Source organism: Thermobia domestica, chromosome 9 (assembly GCF_964235325.1).
Source record: "Thermobia domestica chromosome 9, izTheDome1.hap1.1, whole genome shotgun sequence".
Lineage (NCBI taxonomy): Eukaryota > Metazoa > Arthropoda > Insecta > Zygentoma > Lepismatidae > Thermobia > Thermobia domestica.
This window is the reverse complement of record NC_137462.1, coordinates 11,164,330-11,186,105: the sequence shown is the minus strand read 5'-3', so window position 1 is coordinate 11,186,105 and position 21,776 is coordinate 11,164,330. Positions and strand designations below refer to the sequence as shown.

At 38.3% G+C, this 21,776-nt stretch overlaps 1 protein-coding gene across 1 annotated transcript; it reads right to left on the bottom strand.

The window, feature by feature from the left end:
• Positions 1-1,945: 1,945 nt before the first annotated feature.
• Positions 1,946-20,306, bottom strand: tant (tantalus). The gene is made up of 2 exons (XM_081770610.1): positions 20,072-20,306; positions 1,946-5,601 (listed from the first exon to the last, which is right to left on the bottom strand). Exon 2 carries the CDS (start codon positions 5,584-5,586, stop codon positions 4,666-4,668), a length of 921 nt encoding a protein of 306 aa, XP_081626736.1. The 5' UTR covers positions 5,587-5,601; positions 20,072-20,306; the 3' UTR covers positions 1,946-4,665.
• Between the last annotated feature and the right edge of the window lie 1,470 nt (positions 20,307-21,776).

Genomic DNA, 21,776 nt, shown 5'->3' with positions numbered 1-21,776 from the left:
TTGCTGTGGCTTGTACAGTTGCGCTCAAAAGTCGATTGGTTTTGTCAACAGCTGAAAGAATTGGACAATTACAAGGAAGTTTTCCCTCTAATGAGGTAATAAACATTTTCCAGAAATTCAGACAAGACATACAGTCACGAGCAAAAGTATGTAGCAATTTACCTTTTAAAAATATAGATTCAATAAAGCAATTTATACGTAATTTTGAATTACCCAACGAAAACCATAAGATAATAATATATACTTAATAATACAATATTCAGTCAACAATCGTACAGAGTATGCCTTCAGTCTCCACCTGCAGTCATCTTCAGGCTCAAAACAAATACTTATTTTTCAAAAGATGGAAGTAGTCTATGGTTGAAATTTAGTGGTTTCAGTTAATTGTAATGAAGTGAAAAGCAGCGAAAACTATCGAATTCTTCTATTTCAAAGCTTCCTAGCGTTATGTGCGATATAAATGTAGAAGAAGCAGTTGAATGCATGATCTGTACGGTTACGAGTTTCGATACAAAGTTAGTGAGTGTACCATATTTACTTCAATATATATACTTTTGCTATCGACAAAATTGAAATCAATTCATTTATTTTGGAAGTTGCCAAAAATAAATAAATAAACAAAATATCGAAAATACCTGTCAATGTGACCAGCACTTACCATAACCATATTTGCAGATAACTGAATATGACGGGTGTTCCATATTCATTTACACTTTCTTTCTTTCGTTCTTTCTTCTTTCAGGGTCCCCCATTGAGCTCGTCATTACAGTTGGAAGGAAGTAGTACTTAGGTCCGCTTTCAGGTGGAAGAACAATACAGAGAAGTGTAATCCCTGGAAACTACAGTACATTTCACCAACAGCTGTAAGTACGTGAACGAACAACATGGAAGATGATCAGCAAGGACAGCGCTGGACAACGTAGTTTCTGTGGAAAGAGGGTGAAAAGACTGCGGAAATTCACAGGCGATTGATGGCAGTGTGTGGAGAGTGCGCACTGTCACGCAACACTATACAACTGGGTGGACGGCTGGACAAGTGGCCGCACATCAACGAAGAAGGGAACCAGTTCTGGAAGGAAAGTGGCTGTGACAGCATCAGTGAAGGATATTCAGGACAACAGGTACATCACACGTTCATGGAACTGGAAACGGCACATAACTTGCCAGAATTACTCTGCACCGCATAGTGCACGAACACCTTAAGATAGGTAAGGTGTCTGACAGGTGGGTTCCAAAATCCCTGAATGCAGCACAAAGACAAAAGCGCAAGGGTGTGAGCAATGATCTTCTGCAGCGCTACAGCCAGGATCCAAAAGGCTCCATGTCCAAACTCGTTACTGGCGACGAGACTTGGCTGCACTACCATGAGCCAGAGACCAAAGCCCAATCAATGCAGTGGAAGCATAAAGGAATCCCCACGAGAAAGAAGTTCCGTACACAGCCCTCCATAAGCAAAACGCATGGCCAGTCTTCTGGAACAAGGATGGAATCATTCTCATTGACTGGCTGGAACTCGGGACCACCATTAACAGCAAGTTATAAATGACAACTATTCGGAGTTTGCGCCTTGCAATTCAGAGAAAAGGGGCGAAAGGTGTGCTCCTGCAACATGACAACGCTCGTCCCACACGAGTCGGACAAGTCCTGTGGCTGTTACATCCACCTTATTCTCCTGACTTGGCCCCTTCTGATTACACCTATTCGGGGCATCGGAGAAACCGCTGCGTGAATATCATTTCGCCGACTTCAAGGAACTGCAAGACGCTGTCCGGACGTGGGTGCGACAGACTCCGAAAATGTGGTTCGCAGAGGGCATAGAGAAGTTGCCACATCGGTGGTGCAAGTGTATAGTTCTTAATGGGAACTATGTTGAGGAAGTGAATTATCTGCCGAAGCATAAAGGTTCTGTAAGTGTAAAAATAAATAAATAGTGTAAATCAATATGGAACGCCCCTCGTATGTTTAGACAGTATTTGTAAAATCTGCACTTCTGACATATATGGAACTATAATTAATAATGGACAACACAGATGAGTTTGTCTTCAAGTAAAATTGTATTACTAGACAAAGCACGTATTTAATTTGTTGTTAAGGTTTAAATCTTAATTTGGCACTTACATAATTGCGGAAAATTCATTATTTAAGATAATTAGTTACAAAATGTAATAGAAAAAGTCTGAAAATGTACAGTAGCTGTTTGGATCACCAAGATACTGTTTCTAAGAAATTAATGATCTATCGATCATAAGATCTTTCGTTAAACAAATTGTCTCTGATTGGGTTTGTTCTACAAGATGTTATACACTTTTATAAACATGTAAATAAATATTACCAATACAAGACGAAATAGATTCCTTGTTCTGTTGACTAACAGAAGCCTCTTCCAAAATATTAGGATATTGAAAGTCAAAATAACTCAACTATTAGAAACATTGAAACGAGAAAATTGAACTTGACATTATTTAAGATTTGAACTTCGGTACCAATACTCCTTTAAATTAAGGATTAACAAAAAAATTATCTTTTGACTTTTGTACAATTTAAAAATAAGAGGAAAAGAAAAATCTATCAAAATTTGGGTTCTGCAGCGAATAATATAAGTATATTGTTTATCATTTCGTAATGTAACCGTACTTTTACGTATTAGGCTGCTATATGACCCAAACTTCTTATAACAACACAATATGAAGCAATTACCCTGCACAGGATTTCTTCACAAATTGAAAGGGCCATTTACAAATCGTTATTGTATCAGAATTAAGGAACTTAACTTAAACCTTGACAGAAAAACTCTGGACAAATAATAAGATTATACTCTAACCTATTGAACACAAAACAAAAATTCCTGCACGATCTACAACAGGAAATTGGCAACACTGATACAAATATAGCGAATTTTACTAGTGTTTGATATGTCAACAAGTTCAATGTTACAAGTTTTAAATCTGGTTATTACCTCTTAAATGCGAAAAATTCAGGACGCAATATGACAACGTAATAATTCCTTAGTTATTTCTACATAAACTGGTTCGTATTAACTTTGCTATCTTAATAACTAGAAAAGCAAATCACTTAAATAAATCAACACTTATAAAAATAATAACAATGTGACAGTTTCCCCACCTAACTGAACATATTGGCTTCATCAGGCACTCCTGATGAAGCCACTATATTCAGTTAGTTGGCGATTTCTGAGACAGTGTCTGATGAAGCCAATATGTTCGGATAGTTGGCGATTTCTGAGACAGTGTCTGATGAAGCCAATATGTTCGGTTAGTTGGCGATTTCTGAGACAGTGTCTGATGAAGTCAATATGTTCGGTTAGTTGGCGATTTCTGAGACAGTGTCTGATGAAGTCAATATGTTCAGTTATTTGGGAAAACTGTCAGTTATTATTTTTATAAGTGTTGCTTTGTTCAGTGATTTATTTTTCTAGTTCAAGTTATTCCTATCTATATACAATATAAAACCCAAAGTCAAGAAGATAATCAAGGTATATGACATTAAAAGGGCAATTTGAATTTTCTTCAAAAACCATGAGCCTTGATGCAATTGACTCGAAATTGATCGGACAAGGAACAAAATAATACGTACCAAAGAGGTAATTCATTTTATTATACACGAGTGCATACAAGCAATACGAAAAAACTTAACATTTGATAATATCGATATTATGACAATATGGCCCTGTGTCCATCTTGAATAAAGAAAAACACAAACACAGCTTTCTTACGAGGCTGGCTAGAATATTTATTATAAAAAAATAAAATAGAAAAGTAACGGTTTCGGAAGTACAGCACTTCCTTCCTGAGGCTACACTCTGCAACTCAGACTACTGTAGTCTGAGGAAGGAAGTGCTATACTTCCGAAACCGTTCCTTTTCTGTTTTATTTTTTTATAATACATATTCTAGCCAGCCTTGTAAGAAAGCTGTGTTTTGTGTTTTTCTTTACTGATAATATCCGTTCAATTTCCAGTACTTTGAGAACTGGAAAGGGCAGGGAGGGGGTTTCCTTTAGATTTCCATTCACCATGTTGAAAAAAAAAATCACAATAAACCAGAAGTGATCATGACATTTAGAACATTGTGCAAACAAATACATACGCACTATAATTGATTACTATAAGCTTAAAAAATACAAAATGAGTTTTTCGTTATATTTTATAATATATTACATATATAACATTTTAGAATAGAATCTTAATCAACGTGCTCTTATCCCAGCATATATGTTAAAGCTTAATATGCATTGATCAACGGGTACAGTAATAAAACTGCTATCCTGAAATATATTGACTAAATGTTTATGAATGCATACTATAAAATTCCTGAGTATTCTCTTCATTTCTGGATATTTCACCCTAACTTGTGAACCCGTTTTGTCACATATATGCTCTCACTTCCAGCGTTGATCAAATCTTACCGATTTCATAACAAAATATGAAATACATTTGATTTCAGCGTGTGTGCGTACAATCTTGTTAACTTTAATTTCATTAAATTTTCACATGTTTTTCTTCCTTTTTCTTCCCCATCTAAGAGAAAAAGAAAAAAAATCGGCTAAGTTTGCAAAGTTTTCTTTTTTAATACTTATTTTATTTTATCACTAAATAGAAGTATCTGCCTGCATATTTTGCTAATACCGTAAGATGTTATTATCGCGTTCATTCTTTGGGAGGCTCTATAAACGCTGTATCTAAAGCATTACTAAAACCATCACTTCTATTATTAATGGACGGTGAAGGTATATCTGCTCTATCAGGCGAATTTAACTGAAATCCAAGAGAAGAATCATCCATCAAACTAATACCTGTAGAAGAATCTTCATCGTTTGCCGCCTTCCAATGAATGATATCCTTCGGTACATTTAAAATATTTCGAACATCAGTTGGCTCATCTTCATTGCCATACAACGATGTATCTTCTGTCAGTGTTTCATCTATAGCACACAGGGAAGAATTTTCACGGAAACTTACACTCGTATCACACGTTCTTTCACCTAATAATCCGCTTTCGTAATTGTCCATGCTGGTTTCATAAAGGCTATCGCGTGTCAGATTCGATATTCCCTGAATATTTTCACTATCACGGCAGTCCAGCCCTGGCGACTCAATTAGACTCAGTTTGTTTTGAAAATCTTCCATTGTTATATTGCCGGACCTAACATATCGTTTAATGCGCATTTTCTTTATCCTCTCTCGACGTTTTTTTACCTTCGACTTCGTTCGCACATCATCAAAGGGAATCCACCGTCTTAGTTTTGTTGGTCCAGTTAGTCGAAGTGAACCATTTTTACGTTCCAGCGGCTCTTCATAAATAGTTTCTAAACTGCTACTCGGTGGTTTTGTAATAGTTTTGTTAAGGTATATTTTCTTTAGCTCTTCTTCCGAACACTCACTACTATCACTCTTGTGCAACCTAGAACTGGTGCGTTTCGGCAGCTCGAGACTCAACCTGCGATGGGTATGCCTCTTCCGCAAAATCCTTTTCGTAGTCTCTTCGTCTTCCTCTTCATGTCGATCCTCCTCTTCGTCAATTCTCTCTGAGAGCGTAAGCGACGCCATGATAATGGGAAGATTGATCATCGCATTTGTGTTTCTCTGCAAACAAGACAAATAATCACGTTACTATAGCCGTGTCAACATGGATTCAAGACATGTCGCAAGCTAACAATTAATTCTACGAGAACATACACTACGTGATCAAAAGTATCCGGACACCTGGCTGAAAATGACTTACAAGTTCGTGGCGCCCTCCATCGGTACTGCTGGAATTCAGTATGGTGTTGGCCCACCCTTAGCCTTGATGACAGCTTCCACTCTCGTATGCATACTTTTAATCTGGTGCTGGAAGGTTTCTTGGAGAATGAAAGCCCATTGTTCACGGAGTGCTGAACTGAGGAGAGGTATCGATATAGGTCGGTGAGGCCTGGCACGAAGTCGGCGTTCCAAAACATCCCAAAGGTGTTCTATAGGATTCAAGTCAGGACTCTGTGCAGGCCAGTCCATTACGTGTAACCACTCCGCTACAGGCCGTGCAGTATAAACAGATGCTCGATCGTGTTGAAAGATACAATCGCCATCCCCGAATTGCTCTTCAACAGTGGGAAGCAAGAAGGTGCTTAAAACATCAATGTAAGCCTGCGCTGTGAGAGTGCCACGCAAAAAAACAAGGAGCACAAGTCCCCTCCAAGAAAAACACGACCACACTATAACACCACCACCTTCGAATTTTATTGTTGGCACTACACACGCTGACAGATGACGTTCACCGGGCATTCGCCATACCCACACCCTGCCATCGGATCGCCACATTGTGTACCGCGATTCGTCACTCCACACAACGTTTTTCCACTGTTCAATCGTCCAATGTTTACGCTCCTTACACCAAGCCAGACGTCGTATGGCATTTACCTGCGTAATATCTGGCTTATGAGCAGCCACTCGACCATGAAATCCAAGTTTTCTCACCTCACGCCTAACTGTCAGAGTACTTGGAGTGGATCTTGATGCAGTTTGGAATTCCTGTGTGATGGTCTGGATAGATGTCTGCCTACAGAGGTTGTTTAGTCTACATTTGGCCAATTTCGACTTACCTAAAAATTTAGAAGAACCCATGACGCCAGGTCCGTTAGTGCTCGATGTGTTTCCCTTGGTTCCTAACAATAGCCCGACAGCGTAATTTCCACTGTAATAGGCTTCTCTGAAGAACTGGGAGGGGAATCTTGTCCCATTCCCTTTGCACAGCTTTCCAAAGTCCTTCCACAGTTGTTACACGCCGTTTTCCCAAAGCCCGCTTCAGCAATCCAAATCCACAATAGTCCATAGGACTTGCATCTGGAGATTTAACAGGTATCTCATTGAAAAGTATCCCCTGTGTACCACTTGCCTCTTCCATCTCCCTGTAGAATGCAAGGGACGATCGTGAGGTATGTGATGAGGCCTTGTCCATGTGAATGCGCACCAGATTGGCGTCATTTCCGTACATTGTTGGAATCTCATGCTCGTAGATCGGCCGCATGGTCTGCTCCTGAAAATACTGCGAATTTATTTTGCAGTTCTTTGCCACCCTACCAATCTTCAGTTTACCTCGGTAACAGTAGCCAGTAACGACCATGGACCCTTTTGGGAAGGATTCTTTACAGACAAGGACCCACCTTCTGAAGTTCTTGGCGCCTTTCTCTCGGTATATGATGGCTCTCGGTTTGCCGCAGTCGGAAAGATAAATCCATGCTTCATCGAGCGTTACGACGTACATCCACCTTTGTTTTGCCAGATGCCGTTCGTACAGCTTTCGGGCGTTACACTTTGGTTCCTTTTGGTGGGCATCGCTGAGAAAATGGCCGCGAGCTTTCATGACTTTTTCCAGCTTGAGTTGATGGTTTAACGTCCGGCTCACAGTCCCCAAAGACACGTAAGACGATTAGCCATACACCTTTGTGTTGACGGATTTTCTTGCGTTGCCAATTTGCGAAGTTTCTTCTGCATGGTGGAGGTGGCCTTGGTGCATTCCCGCTTCCAACGCAACTTCGTTGGTGATCCAAATGGTGGAGCTTCGTTGCCCTTGTACTTTTTAATAACATTTTTTATTCCACTTAAACCGATGTAACCATTCTTCTTGCACTGTTTTCTAATGACAGAAACATTAAAGTGGGCGTCATAAAGAGCCGCAACATAGCCTTCTCAAAACCGGCTTAGTTTGGGTGGCAGTTTGGTCACAGAGCCGAAACCCACACACTTGGAAACAAATTTTTCACAACACTCACAACAATGGCCGTGTTTTGTACGTTATTGTCGTCCGCGCGGAAAAACAACTCCGTTCCAGGAAGCCACTGCACAACACTGCAGGACGCCTCGAGCCAGGTCCGGTGAGTCCATTCTGTCCGGGAGGGAAAGGAATGAAATCGGCCAAACGTAGGCTGAACAACCTCTGTATTAAACTTTACGACCCTCTTCAACGTCAGCGGTCTCTGTCAGTCAACACACGAGGTCGGCCTGTACGCAATTGTGCTGTACGTGTCCCTTCACGTTTCCACTTCACTATCACATGACAAAGTGGAGCTAGGGATTTTTAGGAGTGTAAAATTCTCGCGTACAGACTTCTGATACAAGTATACCCAATCACCTGACCACGTTCAAAGTCCGTAAGTTCCGCGGAGCGCCCCATTCTGCTTTCTCACGATGTCTAACGACTACTGAGGTCGCTGATAATGAGCACCTGGCAATAGGTGACAGCACCATACACCTAACATGAAAAACGTAAGTTTTGGGGGTGTCCGGATACTTTTGATCACATAGTGTATATGAAATTCACAAGGTACAAAATTAAAATACCGATACATAATGAAAAGGCAAATCTTTAAACTAGGGATGGGCAAAACCGGTTTCTAGAAAATCCGAAAAACAGACATTTCGGTTTTTCTACAAAACCGGTTCGGTGTTTCCACCGAAACCGGTTTCGGTTAACTCAAAAACAGGTTCGTTTTTTTTTACCGAAACCGGTTTCGGTTTCCTTCAAAACCGGTTCGGTTTTAACCGAAACTGGTTTCGGTGAAAACCTTTGGAAAACACAAAACTATTTCTGTTGAAACGGAATCGGTTTCCGAAGAACAACGAAACACTATTCCGATCAGAAATAGAACAAATTTTGAAAAAAAACGGAACCGATTTAGAAGGAAACCGAAACCGAATAAGGTGAAAAACCAAACCGGTTTTGGAGAAAATCGAAACCGGTTTTTTGAAGTTTCAAAAACCGGTTTTGGTTTTCCTAGAAACCGAAAAACCGTTTTTGTGCCTATTCCTACTTTAAACTAGCGTTGCCAACATGTATGATAATTATCCATTCATACGATAATTTTGACCCCTGTACGATGTACGATAATACGAAAATATACGATAACTTAACAAGTTCTGTAAGGAGTACTGGAGGTTATTTGAAATTCGGAAAAAAAAAATCATTCATTGCGTGAAAAAGAATATGAATTTTGCAACATATGAGATGTGACAGAATTACTCGAAACAATACAAAAATGACCAACGTCTTGAGAAGTTAAATAATGCAGGCAAATTAAAGTTACTCGGGTAATAATTTAAATATTTTTGTTACATTCTTAGCTAGTTAAGACTGTATAAGATGGAACATATTGTAAAATAGATCCAAATCACTACTAGTATACTGCAGACAGCATGATGCCACCTGTAATCAAACCGGGGACCACTACCACACACACAGGAGACAATTAAGAATGGGTAATTACTAGCTACTTAATGTAGGTAAGTTTTCACAGCTAAACATACTGTATAAAGTATTGAAGGAAAAACATTTTTTTTTTCTTTTTCGATAGACCGGTAAAAAATTAAGCTTCGATCTTGTTTCCTATAGAGACTGTTAAATACAGTCTTAGCTGTAAACGTTCATAATGTTCACGTTAGTTTCTTGGTAATAATAATAATAAAGCTTGATACTGACAAGTAAAGGGTCCAAATGGATGCATCGAGTTGCGGGACGAAACATAGTGCAAAGTTATAGCGGCTGAGCGCCATAAGAAACTCAGGGGGAGGGGTCAAAGTTCGTGGAAGAACGACTATGCTATGTTACGGAAATACATCAAATAAACTGTTGAATCGTAAAAATAGTGAAAGATAAACAACCCAAACGGTGGCAGTTTTACATATTGGCAAAAGGAGAATGTGCAGAGTAGATCACGAACCTCCGCCGCCATCTTGGAATCCACCATTTTGAAATCTGTGATATTTTTTAAAATAGGAAGGTAGTCATGCGGCACCTGTATTAAGACTGTGTTTTGATCAGGAATGCACTGCTACTGTCCATTTTGTCATATCACTAACCGTTAACGAATTATGGCCTGTTTTATCCCTTTGAATACCATCACAACACATGCTCGAAATTCGACACGATAGACAATCGAGAAAGCCTCCTCACCCAATAACTTATTTTTCACTACAACTTCGTTGCTGTATTCGACTGCAGTAGTCCACTTTTTACCCAGATATCACATGCTATGCTCGTCCCACGTTGCTATTGCTTAAGAAGGTGGACAAAGAAAGTTGAGTTAAAAATTTAGCTTGTGGTGAAAAAATAGTGGTTTACGTACAGTACGTACTAATTACATTTCAATCTATCAGATTTTAATGTGTTATGATCTATATTGGTATGTCATTTAACAAAAGGTAGCAATATAAACTCCACATTGTTATCGACCAAAAGCGAGAAAAAAAAAATTAAAAAAAAAATAGAAAAACGGAAGAGGTTCTTCCAGACCGGAACGCTTCTCTTCGGCACTATATGAAGCAAATTGGAAGCAATGTCGTAAATAATAATAATGTAACAATATAGGGCTACAACTCGGGTATCGAATTTCACTGTTATTTTTTCTTGTATATGTGTTTAACCTACATGTGTTTTCGTGATAATCCAAACTTTCGACATAGGTTTATGAGTATCAGTGTCCTAGACTTTCGTTAATAACTATGAAGATTATCCTAAATCTTCCAAATAAATACAGGTAACGATAAATACAGTTCATTGTTGCCTTTTTGACAACAAGCTGGCCCTAATTGATATATCACATGACTATCTTTCCATTTCAAAAAATATCACAGATTTCAAAACGGCGGCGTATGTTCGTGATCTGCTCTGTCTATTTTTCTTTTGCCAATATGTGAAACTACCATCGTTCGTATTGTCTATATTTCATTAGTTTTACGATTCAACAGTTTATTTGATGTATTTCTATGCCAACTTTGACTTCCTACCCCTCTGTTTCTTATGGAGCTCAGTCGCTATAACTTTGCACATACACATATTTTCACATCCTCTATCAGGTGTACTATGTCTCATCCAGTGGCGTAGCAGCTGCCCCCGCAACCCCCGCAGTGCGGGGGGGCCCCGATGTCTTGCGATGAATAAAGTTTTAAAGAAGTAGAACTTTCACCTTACTTGTGTCGGCTTTACAAGTGGGGCCCCTTCTCTATACTTTGCGGGGGGGCCCGCAAAAGTGTGCTACGCCACTGGTCTCATCCCAAACTCGATTCACTCATTCATTTGGATCCTTTACTTGTGAGACTGCAAACAAACGATACGATAATTTTACGAGCTACGGACGATATCTTCTGATGAGATTGGCAACGCTGCTTTAAATCAATTGGAACACAGGTCTTAAAACGTATTATTCCTTAAACAGGTCTCCTTCGTAAGTACGGCATTCATTCTTTCTAATTATGTCTAACAAAACTTTCCGCAACATACAAGATACCGGAGGCCGCGGTAGCTCAGCGGTAGAGCGTTCACCTCTGGTGCATGGAGTCCTTGATTCGATCACAGCTCTCGCCAAGTGAACTTTGTGATAGACAAACACCGTGTGCGTGGGTTATCTCAGGGTTCTCCTGTTTCCTCCCACTTTCTTTATGCCACCATTTTCATTCATTTTTCGTCATCACCCTCTCCTTTAGCCTAGCCGGCATAACCGTGGGACGTAAAACTTAAATATTTCGTTCTCATTTCCTTTTCTTATTTGCCTTTTTCACCTGCTGTTACTTGTGCAGAATTTTTGGAAGTATTAGGTATTGAACTATCTTCGCATATTATAGTTTTACTACTTGCAGTGGAACCAACGTGCAAATCAATTTGTCCGTAGATTTCTGTAGGGATTACTTCGTCCAACATGATGTCATTTATGCCGCCTTTATCTGGAGTTTTCTTCGAAGACATCCTGTGCTTCAGTCACTAAGAGTCATCAAATATTCTACGTCATCTTGTAAGAAAAAAAATGAGAACGAAATATTTGTTTTACGTCCTACGATTATGCCGGCTAGGCTAAAGGAGAGGGTGATGACGAAAAATGAATGAAAACGATGGAATGAAGAAAGTTGGAGAAAACGGGAGAACCCTGAGATAACCCACGCACACAGTGTTTGTCTACCACAAAGTTCACTTGGCGAGAGCTGTGATCGAACCAAGGACCCCATGCACCAGAGGTGAACGCTCTACCACTGAGCTACCGCGGCCCCCGGTATCTTGTATGTTGCGGAAAGTTTTGTTAGACATAAGTATTAGACTCATTCACAATCACGAATTCCTGAAAAAAAAAAAAAAAAAAAAGCATACTAAACCCTGTTCGGCCTAAGCTCTAAACTGCGATAAACAAAACCATGTGAAACCAAATCTCGCTGATTTGCTGTTGGCCTACCGACGCTTGTGCTCCTCCGCAAAATAGTTCATATGATTTGATTATTACTTTTACTATGAAGCTCGATATAAAACTGCTACATTATTATAAACGACAAAAATATAATACGAGTTATCTAATAAAACTGCAATAGAGTGTAGTTAATGAAACAATAGAAATAAACACTAAGCATGCGCAGTAATTATGGCGCCAATTCAACTGTGGACGCGTGTTCTGCTTTCAAGCCTGAAAGACGGCTGGCATGAATCCTGGTTCCGTGAGTGTTGTTGTGAAACACAAACAAGGGAAACCTTTACTCACTAAGCAACAATTGTTTACCAGCAAATTTCATTTTTTTCTTTTAATCTTTTGAGTTCTTTTCTTTCTGTTCTGCTGCTGCTGTATCTGGACAACACGTGTCAGTATTGTCAAAATGCACGTGTATAATTTGCTCCTCCCCGTGGGGTGTGACAGTGATACATCACTAGCCAATCGTATTTGTGACAAGCGGAAGGATACAAATATTTTGTTTATCGGAGTTTAGAGCTTACGCTGAACAGGGAATAGTTCCTACGAGAGTTCTAACAGAATTATTCTATTTTCTAAGAAGTCAACAGTAAATGCAAAGTAAATTTCTTTTCTATTATATTTAATATAGTCTCTGTTCTTACTACTGTTGGCACTAAAAGCAATACATAACGTCGACAAGAATAGTATACACTACTATATTTAGTAATAAAGGCAGCATTGTTGAAGAACAAAATCATTACATCATCTTTTTGACGTGAAACTCCAATGCTTCTTCGCGGACTCTAGCCTAGTAATCTAACCGGCAATTGCCAATGTTCCCATTTGGGAAAATGGAAAATAAATGTATGTTACTCTCCTTCTTTTAAATTTATAGAAATGGTATTTGTTATACAAATTGATGTTTCTCAGTTAACATTTCAGAAACTTTCAAGAAAAATACTAATTCAACACGAATTAGAAATCCTTCACCAGAGCCATGGCCAAAAATGCCAAAAAATTCATTATTAAAAAAAAAAAAAAAAAAAAAACTTTTCAAAAAGCTAAAATAAATTATAAAACATTCCTACTTTATAGAAGATAAATCTCTGTTCATATTGTTAATAAAAGTCTTTCCATTTCAGGTGTGCCCCTTCTGGCGCTGCTATCGATATGTGATTTCCCGTACCTCCGTCGAAAGAGGAGGGATATGTTGCTGTGACTGACATCTTTCAATTGTTGGATGCGGAAGCGTTGCCACAATGAATTATTTCACTGACTTCACTGTGTTCTGTCTTATTAGCCATTCTAAGTAGCCTACGATCTTCACTTGTCAAGACCAAACGACTGAATGACAAATTGGCAACACAGCTGAGGTCATTCACTTCTTTTCCCTAAGCAAAGGGAGGGTTTCCTCCATTAGAGGGCGGCTTCGCTGTGGTCTGTCTTATTAGCCACTCTAAGTAGCCTACGATCTTCACTCGTCAAGACCAAACGATTGAATGACAAATTGGCAACACAGCTGAGGTCAGTCACTTCTTTTCCCTAAGCAAAGGGAAGGTTTACTCCGTAAGAGGGTTGCGGGAGTGGCACCCAAGTATGTTTCTCATATTTTCCGAGGGTACTCTTGAAACAGACAGGCTGTAACAATTTCACATATGATTTCTAAAAGCATATTCCCAATGGGAACATTGGCACGTAAACGATTAAGTCCAAGTTCAACCCTCAGTGGGACGCACACATAGGAAAGGAAGGAGGGTTGACATAAAAATGATTGAAAACAACCAATATTAGCGTCGAATCTACAGTTTCTGAGATTCTACATTGATTGGCGACAGTTCCAATACCATTTTTAAGTCGAAGTTCATCTCCCAGCGAGTAAAGACGTGAAGATTTTCTACGAGGAGTGATATGTAAAAGAAACATGAACGGCCGATAATGGTCCCTTTTATCTTAAAATCTTGCTGACGTTTCGGAACTCGGCATCCCACGACACACACTAACAAATGCAGCGGAAGCATTTTCTATTACAGCAGTGAGAGCTTGGAACTCATTAATGCCCTATATAGCTGGCTGCAGAGTATTCTTGACCTTCAAACGTACGATGAAGGACTCTCTCAACAGAACTTTAGCTTGAATATTCCTTGGGCTACAGCAAGCAAATTAATTACATATACTCTATCTGTACTGAGTTTTAATATTAACTCGTTCATAAATTCGTTTTATTTTATCTTGTTTCATATAACGCTCCGTAGATAACTGAGCACTATCGTTTTGTCACGTATATGTAAGATTGTATTTTCTCATGTAACATATTCTTGTGTCTTTATTTTAATTATTCTTAGGTTAGGTGGTAAAGCAGCCTACGGCTGAACCTCGCCTCATAAATAAAGACATTTTCAATTCAAATCAAGTTAATTAGTGTCGAATCCATAGTTTTCGGTGTCGCTGAGATGAAAAGTGACACTCCGATCCCGTTCAAACCAAAATTCAGCCCATATTAGGGGGAGGGAAGGAAGTTATATATAAAAATACATGAAAATGACCGATATTAGTGTCAAATCTACAGTTTTCGGAGTTCCTAAGTAGACTGGTGGGAGTTTCGATGCCCTTTAAGTTCAGCCCCCAGTGGAGGGTAAGATTCTAGCACACCAAGAGTGAGTGGAAGAGGATACCATAAAAAATATATTGATATTAGTGTAGAATCCATAGTTTTCGGGGTCGCTGACAAACAGTGACACAACCGATGTCGTTTAAATCCAAGTTCAGCTCCATTCATGTCCCTAGGGGGAAACAGTGCCATGTAAAAATAATCGAAAACGATCGATATTAGTGTCGAATCTATAGCTCTTGGTATTGCTGAGAATAATAGTCATACTCCAGATAGCATTTAAGTTCAGCCTTTATCAGCATTGGAGGCGGAGGAGAGAATGTATGAAAAGAGATGACAACAAATCAAATGAGTGAGATTAGTGTCGAATAAATAATTTTTGGATTCGCCAAGCTATCAAATTACAATTGCAAAGACATTTGATCTCAAATTTAGGATAAGCAGGCATACAAGCTGGATTGGGAATTCACAGAGGCAACGCCAAAGGCGTTGTTCATACATCTATATATTTCGATGTATATGTATGAATGAAGAATTCCAGCGTAATCCTGAAACGCCTAGAGAAATTTCAACCGAACTTGGTGAACATATGACTTTCAATATTAAAAAAAAAAAAAAAAAAAAAAAAAAAAAACTGTGGGAGGAAAGATACTCACGGGGTGGGAGTTGGCAGCAGTGACATTTAAAAGTAAATGTAAAAGTACTGAATCCATTATTCTTGGTGTGCAATCCATTGTTTTTGGGGTAGCTGAAATGAATGATGATGCTTCTAATGCCGTTGAAGTCCCAAGTTCAGTGCCATCGGCAGAGTGAGAGGGGGGGGGGGGAGAGGGTAATGTGATCAAACGAAAGGTAAATAACGACAGATTTCTGTCGAATACACAGTTCTCGGGGTCGGGAAAACAGCTGACACGTTCGAAATGACATCTGGAAGATAGATAGCACCTACTTGAAGCTTTTTATTTTTTTTTTTTAAATCATACCGATTTGACCAAAGGGAAAGTTTTTCAATATTTATGCCAGAAGTACTCTATATTTATTATTATATTATTTTTCCATATATGTATTATTATACTTTCATTGAAATAAATATCCAAAGGGAAAGGGGGAATGAATATTTCCCATAAACCTATTCTCCCTGTGCGAAGAACGGGCATTTTAGTTAATATATAACTAAAAGCTATAATATCGGTATATAATTAGATGGATGGATTTGTCTATAAAAGTATGTTCCAGCATAACTCGGGAATGCTGACAGCAATTTTAACCAAATTTGGTACACATATTACGTATAGTATGGAAAACAATACTGTGAGGGGTAAAATCCTTGACAGTACCTTCGCATACGCCAATACCCAACGTCGCTAATGAGCCTGCTCCATTCTCGTTCTCTGAGGTGGGACAACAGTTTTATCCTACATTGAACCCGGTTAGACAGCAGTCATTTTCAGCGGCCTCCTAGCACCGGTTGATATTGAATTTTGCACTGTAGGTTTTATGCTATACATTTAGACATCATTTATACGCAAATCGTAAATGAACTGCAGTTTTCCAACAATTATTTCTGGTGGCCCTGCCATTTTATCTATACTAACAGGGTAATGTCACGTCGCACAGCGCATATCTTCTGAAGCACAATGAGAAGGGAATTAATGAAAGAATTAGAATTTTCCAATAATTATTGGAGTGCCAAATTTGACTTTAACGTATAATAATATACAAGCAAGGCTTAAATTATAATTTCGGTAGAGAGCCATGCTATCAGCAGCCTTGTTTGTGGTGGGCTCTATCAACTTCACTGGCATCAAATACAAAGAATGCCATTATTGCATAGTGCAAATCTTTTATTGCAAGATGAAGATGTAAGTAGTGAGAAAGTTTTAATCTTTGAACAATCATGGTGTCTTTAAATTTGCCACTACAATTACACTTATTACTATGGTTACTGGTATATTGTCTGTGTAAGTAAATTCCTTAAAATATAGTCTATGCAAAGTTAGGTCTACTTTGCACACGAAATTTTGATTTATTTGCTGAGGTGCACTCAATTTGCAACACATACCTGACAACTCGAGCATCTTTTTTTTTTTTTTTTTTCATTTGTCGATAAATGTGGAAAATATGTAATATTTACAAGAAAGAAGAATTAGTTATTTTTAATCAAATTCATGCTAACAAAAAACGTGTAATGTGGAATTTTCAAGTGTTAGAAGCTTCATGTTGATTCTAATTTAAGCGGAGGAATGCTGACGTTAGACATTATGGAGCAATAAGAAAATTACATTCCAAGATGGTAGGTGCGTGTGACGGATGTGACATTTCGATTGTGAGTTTTATTACAACCTATGTTGGTGAAGAAAAAGCTATTACGTTTTGTGGAGCAGCATAGATTATTGACATTGTACGAAGGAATGGAAAATAAATAAAAGTAAAAAAAAAAAAAAAAGTCTGCTACATTACCAAATATCAACATCGTGTGAAATATTACTGGCAAAAGTCAGCAATGAAAGGTACTTTTTTGAACACACGGTGTTTTTATTTACAGTGTACTGGTTCACAGGTATTATTTAGACTCTCCCCCAAATCACTTGGTAGCGACTCGGTCTCACTTGATATTTGTAACCGTCATGTAGTCATGAGTATAAATAGATAACAATGTCGACGTATACCGTAATTGCGGGCTACTTGGACTCTTAAGGGGCTACTAGGACCCATACCAAAAACTCGTTTAAAGTCCCATATGCAATGCAATAATGAGTGAGTTCAGAGTTGGATCCGTTAGATAGGATCAAAATGCAGGCGTACACACATTGAAACTAGTTCTGTGGTAGGCTACGATTGAGCAGCATTGGTGAGAAAGGTCGTTGACAAAAACAGTGTATTGATTGACTGCCAGGAAGTGGAAGTGGAACCAATGGAAGCACTATTTGCAAGGAAGTGAAACCAATGCTAAGTAAACACATAAGTAGCTACATATAGGTTAATGAAACTAACATGGTAAACTTTTTCATATACAATAAGATGTGTGCGTAATTGCATTATTTATGAAGTTTGTACATATGACCTGGAAAACATGGATATTTCGTCCCACCACATCTTTTGTTATCTTTATCCCACCCCATCTTTTATCTTTATATATGAAAAATAAAGGTCTGTAGTCACGCGTCACACAAGTAAAAACTTTTTATTGTTTCCTTAAGGATACCGGTACAAAATGGTATATCTATATAAAACATTGCCTACAGGTCGAAAATATGCTGACTTTTCATAACAGCTTGAAGAGTGTTAACAGCAATTCAGTCGAGGAAAATGTCGCAAAAAGAAACAGAAGCTCACTTCAAGATAAGTCTTTCCACCATAGAAAGAAGATTAAAGAACAGGTCAAGGCAGAATCCAGGCCATCTGAAAATGTTCACTGAAGAAGAATTAGCCTTCGCTAGTCATCTTGATAAAGTTTGTGATTTCGGATTCCTCGTTAATTAACTTGATTTCAGATTTATTGTGAAGTCCTATTTGGCCATGCGTGGGCGAACTGTCATTGTTTTCTAAGACAATCTTCCCAGTCGAGATTGGGTAAAGTTATTTTAGAAACTGCACCTCCAGTCAACGACTAGATTCGCTGCTAATATAGATAGGGCTCGTGCAGCTGTAGAAGAAAACGTAATCAGCTATTACAGTCATTATATTTGATAGTACCTCTTAACATGTTTTCTCTGTGGTTTGCAGTAAATAAAAAGTGTTGTCCTTGGAACACCTACGTCCTACTTAGTCTCAGAGCCGATTTCAATGGTTTTCTGTAGGAAAATATGGGGGTGGGTTCAAGTAGCCCGAACACGAGTCTTACTTGAACCCACTTTTTACAATAATCGCCTGTGCTTTGTTTTCAATATATGTAACTAAAACTGTCCTCGATATGTAGAATAAAGCCTGTAGTTCAACTTAATATGGGTTATGACAATAACTTCCGAGTTTTCGTGGATGAAGACAGGCCGAAAGAACGAATTTATTGCAAAATTGGGTCCAAGTAGCCCGCATCTACGGTAGCATTAAAACTACAGTGCATAAGAAACAAACAACTTGTGCTAGGTGACCACTAAAAGCATGAATGCTATCCAACAGGGTCAAGACAGGAGCGCAGCAGGGGGCGCGAACGGTAGCGAAGGGGTACGTCCGTAGGGAGCAGGCGCGTCAACGACAGTGTGTATGCGCATAAATGAGGTCGCAGTACCTGCTCACTATGTCACAGTACCTGCTCGGGATACGTCGATGAATTCGAGGGATGAGGTAAGAGTTTACTTTATGCCGACCAGTGATTGGAACCGATATCCTATAGTATAAGTAGTAGTAGTAGTAAGAGGAGGAGGAACGGGTTAGAAACCTCGCAGGGGTTCGTTGGGTTTTGTTCTCGACATAAAATGGACAAAGTAAAGACTGTTCGGCAGAAAACACTCTTGCCAAATTAGAAAATATTAACCCAATGCTTCTACCAATATCATTGTTCAGGCGCACACCTACTATTGCTGACGCATCTGCTTCCTACGGACACAAGTCAATATCACTCGACCCCACTGCTGCACTTCTCTCCACTCAATTAAATAGCATTCGTACTTTTTAGTGGCCACCCACTACAGCCTGTTTTGTTTTCTACACTATAGCTTAGGCATTCATTCCGAAGTAGGTCGTCCGACTAGTTCCTGGCTAAAAATACTATAATTCGTTCCCTTCTGTACTAAAGTTTAATATTTAATTCAAATAGTGTTGCCGAGCAAGCGTTAGCGAGTTAGTCCCGCAGGGCACGTTGTTTTCTGTCTTTATTACAACTAAATGGTAACTTTTATGGTATAGTTCCTGACGTAGTATTTACACGCAAAACGGTAGTCCTGTTGAAGCGAATGTACACGAATGAATTCTTACGAAACAATTTCTAGGGCAATGACAATGAATTTGTTGATGACACAATTTTCATGTTTCTAAGTCTGAAAATACAGGATCTACTCGGCAGCTCAAAGTTATTTCTTTGTGCCACCAGCTCGTAAAACTGCATGGTTATCTTCGTAATATTACTTTACAGAAATTCTGTGAGAATTTGTCTTTGAGTAAAAACAGTTTACACATATATTTACCAATTTTTCCTTCGTGATTTTTAATCGATACCATGCAAAATAATTTTTCACTTCCACATCAACACAGTATTTAAAAAGTAATCTACGCCATGAACATAAACAATGTACGATTTATTCGTTAAGCTACATGACAGTTTGTTTACCTGCTATTGAAACGCATCAGCAAAAGATGCTACCAAACAATTCACAGTATATTCATGGTCTTCATATCTGTCAAATCAAAATATATGTATCCATATATATTATATACTTTAACATAAAATAGCACCTAGAAATATACAGCACTTGTTTTTAATATATTTATCTTTTTCTTTGCAGTGCCTACCAAGCAATCAAATACTTTACGAATACCACGTTTGGCATAATAATTTGCAGTGTTGCCAGAGTCACTCAGGAGAGTAACTTTTAACGAAAGAAAAAATAGTGGAGGAGTTTTTCATCATTTCTTTGTTCGTTACACGAAACAAGGTGTTTTATTTTAAACAAACATTTGCAGCAACGTACTGGAAAACAAAATCTGATTTTTAGTTTGTGACGATGGTTATAATAGTTACAATTTCTTCTTTTGTGTTTTACGTAGTTTGCGCTCCTGTATGGAATGAAGTCCCTCTATTATTTTAAAACATTTTTCACCGTATAAATACAGTCTGCCTTATGCAGAGTCGTTTTGACGTGTGATTACAGTCATACTAAAAGCCTGACTTCTGCAGGAAACATATGTTAGTCGAACTCTTTAGTATGGCACTAATAAAGTGAAGGAATGACTCTGCATAAGGCCCAGTATGTTCAAACTAAAGCAATTTTACCAAACAAATATCGAACTAATAGAATTACTTCGGATGACCTTCTTTATCGTTCCAATATTTATAGGACAATGTCTTCAGAGAAATGAAAATCAAGGATTTAGTGTCGATTCTAGTGTTCTACAATAGGAAAGTCACATCGGCAATGGCAGTGAAACTACACTTCTAGCTTTTCATCTCATTCCATCGTCGCAAAATGATGCCCGCAAAATGTTTTACTTTGAAGGTGTTCTTTAAATTCTGATATTAGGTACTACAAATTATACATGCAATATTCGCCGTATAAAATACTTTATTCAGCACTGCACACTACTCAAAGAAAAAAAAAGAAAAAAACAAGTGATATTCTCAACACAAACTACTCAACCAATTATTTCAACTGAATGTTCTCAATCGATTCTCTAATTGATTCAATGAAAAGAAATTTTTAGTTTCACGTCTCATGTCTTTCAGACTAAAGGAGACGGCTGAAACAACGAAAGTGAATAATGAAATATTTGAAGGAATGAAAATGTAGGAAGGAAAACTCCAAGAAAATTCATGGATACGATGCTGTCCACCAACACACTCGAGTGGGTGGTGATCAAACTAGGGATCTCTCACAACAGAGATGACTCCTCTATCACTGAGCCACCATGCATCCTACTCAATCGATTCTGTAAAAATCATTGGGTTACATACTATGGTGGTCATTTCCACATAAGAAGAAAATCTAGTTTTTTTATAGAAAATATATTTTCCGGTTTTCCATTTCCCGGAAAATTTCCCGTTTCCTAAAAATCCGTTTTCCAGATTTTTCCGTTTTCTGAAAATTTTTTGCGTTTTCCGAAAATGTATTCCGGTTTTGGAAAATTTTCCTTTTTACATTTTTCCATGTTCCTGAAAATTACCGATTCTTCCATTTTCTGGAGAAATTATTTGTCGTTCTTTTTTAAAAAATATATTTATATATTGTGTTATGAAGAATACACGAGTCATATAACGCCTGGGATAAGTGTGAGAAGAGAGGGAGGGATTATATACACATACAACAGTATCAGTGGTT

Bases quoted from the DNA above. Each gene is read 5' to 3' on its own strand.
- tant (XM_081770610.1), bottom strand. From the start codon at position 5,586: ATGATCAATCTTCCCATTATCATGGCGTCGCTTACGCTCTCAGAGAGA.